This window comes from Aplysia californica, unplaced genomic scaffold (assembly GCF_000002075.1).
Source record: "Aplysia californica isolate F4 #8 unplaced genomic scaffold, AplCal3.0 scaffold01179, whole genome shotgun sequence".
Taxonomy (NCBI): Eukaryota; Metazoa; Mollusca; class Gastropoda; order Aplysiida; family Aplysiidae; genus Aplysia; species Aplysia californica.
In genome coordinates, this window is record NW_004798449.1 from 129,856 (window position 1) to 138,392 (window position 8,537).

The window sequence follows — 8,537 nt, forward strand, 5'->3', positions numbered from 1 at the left end:
ATTATTATTGTTATTATTATTATTATTATTATTATTATTATTTTATTTATGAGAACAGAGCAGATTATTATTTATTGCCTCAAGAAACAAAAGCGCTATGGTCATCAGTTTTCTGACAAATTTCACATGACAGGTCCTGGAAAAAGATCCCAACAGCGGCTTTGCGAAGGTTCACTTGGGCTTCATCATCAAGACAAAAGATCAGGACCTGGAGAAAGCCGTGGCTCTTTTGAAGGAAGGCATCGAGAGTCGCGAGAAGGGCACACAAGATGGCCGCTTTTTCCTCCATCTGGGAGACTCGTTGCTGCGATTGGGCCGCGAGCCGGAGGTGAGAGAAAGATCTCGTACTGATGTCCCCTCGGAAGTTTGGATTTGGAAGTGGAATGGCTTGCGTTGGTGTGGGAAATATGTCAGCCTTTCACAGATAGAAAGAGCATTGCGAAATGAGTCTTAAGTTTTTTAATTTACAATAATTTATTTTGCAGCGATAAAGCGCCATTTACAGTGAATGCGTCTCTTCCCCCCCTCATCCTGGTGTCATTCCATGTTGCAGTCGAATTAAAATGTTAAAATAAAAATCCTGTATAGTACAGTAGCATCTGTCCAAGACAACTCCCCCCCCCCGTCGAACTTGTTAAGGAGAAAAGTGGACATCTTAGACAGGTGGTTTTCTTGGACAGTATCATTATACGAGAGAAAAAAATGAAAGTGGAAAGTGGTCTTTTGAACAGAGGATTGTCTTGGACGGGTGGTTATTAGAGAAGGTTTGACAAATTTTAAAAAAAAGAAAGTCTTTAGTTTTTGGGGGTTTTTTGGGGGTTTTTTTCAGCTCAGTTCTTGTGTATATTTGTGTCCTATTAGTGGCTAATGTCTTTCTGAGTCACAGAAACATGAGGGTGGGTGGAGACGCCATTGGGAGGTCCTATTTCTTTGTCTGTTCTCAGTGATTTCTATCTTCTGTCTGTCACGCTTTTCGCTGACACAAAATGACTTATTATGATGATGTGCTTTGATATACTCAACAAACAATATTTAAAAAAAATTTAAACCAGTGATGTGCATGGCATTTGGTAAATATGATATCAGATCACTACCTACCCTAGAATATCAAAGTTCCATCTGCTCAGTACCTAGATTTGAGAAATTTGAAGAAAAAAAGTTTGAGTTTCACCTGTCCAGCCTTTTTTATAATGCATTTCTTTGGATATCTTGATAACAACTCTGAATAATCTTTTTGATTTTGATAGAGCAGTTAGCACCTTTTGTTTCTAACCTCATGGTCTTAATAGCTCAAAACGGCCAGAAAAATGTGCCATAGAACTTGTTAATTCTAAGGTAAGCGAAATGTCACATGATTTCACTTTCTAGCCATAACACAATTCCTCACCAGGCACGCAAGATTTACCAAGAAGCTGAGGAGCTGGGTCTGTTCCTGTCGGCCTGGCAGCGGTCACTCTATAACGTGGAGAGCTTGACCGGCCGACCCTGGTGGACACCTGAGCAGACAGGCTACAAGAAGTTCTTCAAGGTGGGTGCACTTTGTTGGTTGGGAGGGGGGGGCAATTTTCGAAAAATAACGTGTGAGGCATCTTGGTGGAATCGGACGCTAGTCAAAATAATGAAATCAGAGAAACAAGCAGTTTTCCTCCAGTTTGACAATTTTTTTCGAAATTTTTTTTTTTTTTTTGCTCAACTCTTTATACGTCCAGTTCTAAACTCATTTTGGTGTGGCCTTTACAGGAAAACATTGATTATAGGCACAAAAAATGTGAAAGTTCTGTTTTTCTGGATCCTCAAGCTTTAGAGGTTATCGAACTTTGGGGCAGCTATTTTCTCAATAATGTTACCTGTGAAACCAGGTGACCCTTACTTCAATCACAAATATCTCATCTTCTCTTCAAAACTGATGGGTATTTCTTTCATCTAAAGCAAGACAATTGAAAAAGGTTTAAGATGATTCTAATAACTCCATATGCCCCAAAATTGACGAGCACCTGATTCCACCTCGTCGTGACACATATAATCTTGTCGCTGTCGTAAGGGATTGTGAAAGTGAGAGGTTGGCAGGTGCTCTGATGTGGTTTGCCTCTTCTTTCCTATCAGACATCTAAAGTCCTAAATTTTTTTACACACATACATAATATATACAGTATAATATGTCTTATGTACGCACATGTCTATTAATTCTTAAGATGTGATATCTTGATTTATGTAGTGCGCATTGAACACTTTTTAGAAAATGGAAATACGCAACATAATTGCTATTTATTATTATTATTAATGTTACTATTGTTATTATTTTTTCATCCTGGTGTCCCCCTCAGATGTTTGGTGGGTAGTTGGCGGGTGCTGTGGTGTGGTTTGCTCCTTCTTTCCTATCGAACACCTATCATCCTTATCTCCCCTCCTTCTTTTTTGTGTTTGTTACTCTCTTGTAAAACCTCTAATCTTCAGCACTTATATGACCTTATTATGTTGCAAGTGCCGTAAAACTCTTTACTAAAAATGATGTTATGCGCACTGGACACTTTTTAGAAAATGGGAATACACAAAATAATTGCTATTTATTATTATTATTAATATTATTATTTTTCTTTCACCCTGTTGTGGCCCTCAGATGCTGGAGGACAACTGGGAGACCATCAGAGACGAGGGTCTGGCCCAGCTGGACAGCAAGACGGGTTCCTTTGTGCCTGAGGATGAGAACCTGCGAGACACGGGTGACTGGAAGCAGTTCACCCTCTACCAGCAAGGTAACTCATGCACGCGCGTAAGGTAACACATGCCCTCGCTCGCTCAAACGTGCATGCATACATTCACTCACACATGTGCGCACGCTCGCACCCATGCACATCATGCAAAGACATATACACACACACACACACACACACACACACCTGTGCACGCGCCCACACACACACACAAACACACACACACGCACACACACACACTCTCACAATCACATACATATAGGTGCTCACATGCTTTCACATGTACTTACACACTTATGATCACTTAGACACCTACGGGCATTCACACATATGCGTACGCCTGCGCATGAGCTTTCGCACCCACACACACACACACGCATGCACACACACACACACACACACTCACACACACACACGCACATTTGCGCACACACAAACACAAACTCAAAAAGACCATGACACACCATTAGCTCAGATCGTATTGGCTGGACTACAAGAATGCTGATAAACCTTGTTCAAATCCCTTACCAGATGTTCCTGAGTTTAGCAATTTAAACAATGTTTTTTAGAGTTGGGGGAGGAGGGAGAAAGTACTGTATGGTTCTCCACGCTCCTGGCCTGTTCTCGTTGGAGATGGATGTCACATTTGGTCCCAACTGTTTAATAACCAAACAATATTGAAAGGAACATTAAGCCTTCCCAGAACCATATCCAGAGCTGGAGATCCTTTGCTGCCGCCTTAAACACCAGATGGCGTAATGGGTAGTTAGTAAGTAAGTAAGAACCATATCGTAGAGTGAGAAAGTAATGATAATAATTCATATCATAATGATAATAAACATCCAGTTCAAAAGCAGTCTCCATGTTGTCTTTACAATCTATATTATTACTCAGTAGACTCTAGAATACTCAAAAACATTCTCGGCTTCCTGGGGAAGCATATAATACATGGAGGCGATTAAGAGCTCAAACACTTAACAGACTGACAAGATCTATTGCCCGAAAAGAAATCAAAGAAAGAACGAAAAAAAATGACTGTTTGCTTAGTATTATTTTTCTGTTTCATTCTTGTAGAGGTTTTGGCTCGTCTTTCTCATCCGCTGATTAACGCTTTGAGCCGTGGCCTTCCAGGTCTCTAGGACCCTCGACATCGTCCTGAGTGTCGGAGGGAAGACTCTGAGATTTACATGACCACTCGCCCAGGCGTGCGTGCGTGTGTTCAGTGAGCGAAAAGGGTAAAGGTCGCTCGCGTGCTGAGGTCTGCGCTCAGACCCGAGGGGGTTACTATTTTTATTTCCTTTTTTTTTTTTTTTTGGCGCTACTGTGGCTTCTTTCAGTTGGAGAGTTCTGAGGTGCTGGACTTTGTGAGAGAAATGTAACTTTATTTGAATGGTCTCACAATCCAGGCTTTAATGCATGTACTCCTGCAAAAAAAAAACCAAAACCCCAACATATCAACCCATCCGTTGGTATCCGCAAATGAGCCATTTCAGTTTGTTTCTTTGTTTTATTATCACAAGCATATCCTCACCAGCATACTCTGGCAAAAAAACATATTCACTCATTCGTTGGTCCTTACAAGAACCGTTTCAGTTTGTTCCATTGCTTTCTCACATCATACCATCACAAAAAGATCTTTATGTAATAGTCTATCCCTTCAAAATGCTTCAAGACCCATACTTCCTCCCGTCTCCTTTCCGAACTGCTTCTACTGATCTGATCATGCCCTCACAAGAACTTTATTAGTCCATTTCTTGATGGTGGGTGGTTGGAGGGTGGTGTGGTGTGGTTTGCTCCTTCTTTCCTATGAAACATCTATCGTCCTGATCTCTCCTTTTTCTTTTTTGTGTATGTTACTCTCTTGTAACACCTCTATTCTTCGGCCCTTATATAACATTATTGTGTTGCAAGTGCCGTAAAACTCTTACTAAAACATCTCTTGGTTGTCTTGTACAAGTCCATCCTTTCATACCCATATACAGCCTGTTCTTTCTTCCCTTTTGTTCAGCCCACCCCTCCATACCCTCCTCCTTCAGCCTTTCCTCGATTCTCTCCTCCTGCACCCTATCCCTTCATCCCTTTGTACAGCCCATTCCTTTATCTCTTTTGTTCGGAAAAAAACCCCAACCACAATTGTACAGCCCATCCCTTTATCCCTTTTGTTCTGGGAAAAAACAACAACTGTAAAGCCCATCCCTTTGTCCCTTTTTTTCTGGAAAAGACCATTGCACTGCCCATCCCTTTATAACTTTTGTTCTGTAAAAACAATTGTGCAGCCCGTCCCTTTATCACTTTTTGTTCTATAAAAATAATAATTGTACGTCCCATCCCTTCATCCCTTCTGTTCTGAATAAACAATTGTACAGCCCATCCTTCCATACCCTCATACAACCCCTCTTCCCCGGATATCCCCAAAAGACCCCTCCCTTCATACCCTCATTTAACCTCCCCCCCTTTCCTTAAAATCCCTCCATTAACCTCATACATCCTCCCCCCCAAATCCGTCCATACCCTTATACAATTATACAACACATTCTCTCACGGCGAAATCCCTTTATATAGTACTTTCCCGTATAATATATTATATATTAACTATCCCTTTGTTTTCTAACAAATCCCCTTCCTTTGTACCCACATATAAACAATTTCAGCCAGTACCTCACAAACACTGTAAGATGGATGCTGCACATAATATACATGTAGAAATATCTCGCTTGCCTTTTTGTCCCTGTCATCACCTTCTTTGTCTATGAAACCTTTCGTTGAGTAATTTGCATCTAGTTAATTGTCTTCACCTTCCATCATCTTCCAAGTTTATGAAATCGTTCATTGAGTAATCAGCATTTAGTCTAGTTAATCATTTTCACCATCCATCATCTTAACCCTATCCGTACGCCCTGGGGTCATTTTGTACCCCCGGGGTTGTATTCCTCACATTTTAGAATACTTCTAGTACGAAGATCTGTTTGAAACTTTCAGTATTTCTCAAAAAATCATTTTGACAGACTGCTATGCAAAGCGTACTGATCGGATTAACGAGTAAATTTCCTCTTTGGAAAGTGGGGTCACAGAGTTCCCCATATCGTATGGATATGATAGTAAAACACGACGTACGGATAGGGTTAAAGTCTATGAAATCTTTCACTGAGTAATCAGCATCTAGTTAATCGTCTTCACCATCCATCATTTTCTGACAAGCATCAGTGTTGGTGCTATGTTTAAACTCTTCGCTAGCTGTGACCCGCAGAAGAAAGGAGTTCCTGAGAGTGGATTTATTTTTTAAACGAGCTTCCTCTTTTGTCTGATGGGATGTTGTATTCCCCACTCTGCCCAGTTTGGCCCTGAAAGGCAGGGCTGAAGCAGCCGGCCTCCTAATTGATCAAAATTGTGTCCGTTTACAAAAAGAATTGATTTCAGCACTTCTGACGCTTGTTTTCGACACCCGACTCACACTCTTGCAACCGTCACTGTTAGTGGAAGAGTTGGGGAATCTTGTCTTTTATGTCACAAAAAATATCTATATCTAACTTTTAGGAAAACGCATGACATGAAGGATGCAAGGAAGCTGTTTTATAATCAAACCCAACAGACCGAAGGGCTAGAACCCAAATGGCCGCTGGATCGGAAAAGTAAAGTAAAGTAAAGTATAATCAGGCCCATTGTTCTCTGCGAAAAAGGGAATCACAGAAATAGTTATACTGTCGAAATGGTTCAAGATGGCCACCCACTGTTGTGGAGAAAAGTGGTTGTCTTAACTCTTTCACCACCAGGGGTTTTTTCCTCACCTGGACCAGGCCCTATCTGTGACCTACTTTCTGATTCTGCCTGCCCTTGGACAACTATTAAGAAACATAAGAAGGAATCAGAACTTTTTTTCTTTTGCTCTAACCACGGGAATCGGTTCCGGAATCGATTCTTCGCCCAGCCCTAATGGGCACCCATCTCACAACAGTCTCCTTGCCATTGCTTGGCGATCTTTATGGACAGACAATTCTCACGTTTCTCTTCCTCTGTGCTCATCAGTAAGTGGGTGGTTGGCAGGTGCTCTGATGTGGTTTGCTCGTACTTTCCTTTTCAACATCTATCGTCCTTATCTGTCCTTCTTTTTTTTTTGTGTTTGTTGCTGTCTTGTGGCACCTCTAATCTTTTGCACTTATACGGCCTAATTGTGTTGTAAGTGCCGTATAAGTCTTACTAAAACAACAAAAACTAAAAGAAGTTCATCAGTAAGATAAGCTGCTTTGTTGACTTTTTTGGTTTTTGTTTGTTTATGCTGTAAAAATGTTATGATCATTGGGGAGAACTTTGCCTTATCTTACTCCATTCCTGTGGCTGCTCAAGCCTGTTTAGTGTTTGACAGAGAAAGAGTCATGTGAGTTTTCATAACATGCACTGAAAATGTTGCACCTATGTATCGATGAGTATGTCCCGTTGGGAGTCATTATCTTCGTCAGGGATCACAGTTTTCCTCAGATCTGCGATTTGCTGCAGTTGCGAGAACTTCTCTAAATCCTCTCTGCGGTTTTAAACGCGCCGACGGTCGTTCCGCCCTGGCCTTATGTCGGGCCGCTGTAGGTCTTGAGTAGCCTGAGATCGGCCCTAAGCTTTATGGTAAGGTTTGGGTTAGGAAAGTAAGTGAAATGTGAGTGTATTTTGATTTATTTTGCATTTTTTAAACTGATGTGGAAAAGGGGGGCGGGGTGTGCACAATATTTACGGAAGTCTATCAGATCGACCGTCAAAGTTTAGGGGTTGGCGAAAAATTTCACTGTGATCCCTGCTTAGTGTTTGACAGAAACGGTTTTGTGAATTTTCATTACATCACTGAAAATGTTGCACCAATATATATATATCCCTTTGGGAATCGTTATCTTAGTGTTTGGCAGAGAAAGAGTATGTGAATTTTTATTATATGTACTGAAAATGTTGCTCCACGGTATGTCCTAGGAATCATTATCTTAGTGTTAAGTGTTTGACAGAGACAGAGTATGTGAATTTTTGTCATTTACGCACTGAAAATTGTTACACCTATGTGTGGACGAGTATGTACCTTTGGAAGTCATTATCTTAGTGTTTGACAGAGATAGAGTATGTGAATTTTCATTGCATGCACTGAAAATATTGCACCATTGTATGGATGAGTATGTGCCTTTAGGAACCATTATCGAAATGTTTGAAAGGTATTGTATTCTCTTGTGAAAGCAGTAATAATAAAGAAGTCAGAAGAGCCTTTTATTTTAAAATGATAAGACCTCTTTTTGTCCCCCTTAAAAAACCAATGTGTGGGTGGTTAGCTGGTGTTCTGTTGTGATTTGCTCCTTCTTTCCTATCAAACAGCTGTGGTCCTTATCTCTCTGTTTTCTTTATCTTTTTTATTTTCATTTGTGTATTAGTCTCTCGTAACATCTTTTAATCTTTGACGCTCATTTATTTGACCTATTACGTGTGGTAAGTGCCATAAAACTCGTACAGAGACTAAAAACTGAATGAAAAAGAAGTTTCTGTGCTTGTTATTGAATTTGTGAAAAAGGAACGAGAGAGAGATACGATCCTTCTCCCCTTTAGTTTGTCAGTGTCAGTGAAGTTTTGGTGCTTTCTTCCACTGTGTCTCAGGGAGGAAAAAGAAGGAGAACTGCGATAAGGCCCCGAAGACTTGCGCTCTGATTGATCAAATGCCTGATGCAAAGGGCTGCAAGCGTGGACAGGTAGGAAAAGATATTGGGGCGGTGGCCTTGGCTGACGGGTGTGTGTGTGTGTGTGTGTGTGTGTTTGTGTGTGTGTATGTGTGTGTGCGCGCTTGTGTGTGTGTGTGTGTGTGGGGAGGGG

General features: G+C 41.0%; 1 protein-coding gene across 1 annotated transcript in view; it reads left to right on the forward strand.

Moving 5' to 3' along the window:
* Window positions 1-8,537, forward strand: part of LOC101851095 (aspartyl/asparaginyl beta-hydroxylase) — a gene marked incomplete in the record, with an annotated part of 32,656 nt that overhangs the window by 19,108 nt on the left and 5,011 nt on the right. Inside the window, 4 exon segments of the mRNA XM_013090214.2 lie at window positions 134-328; window positions 1,391-1,528; window positions 2,618-2,753; window positions 8,325-8,416. Of these exon segments, the coding sequence (XP_012945668.1) occupies window positions 134-328; window positions 1,391-1,528; window positions 2,618-2,753; window positions 8,325-8,416 (561 nt within the window).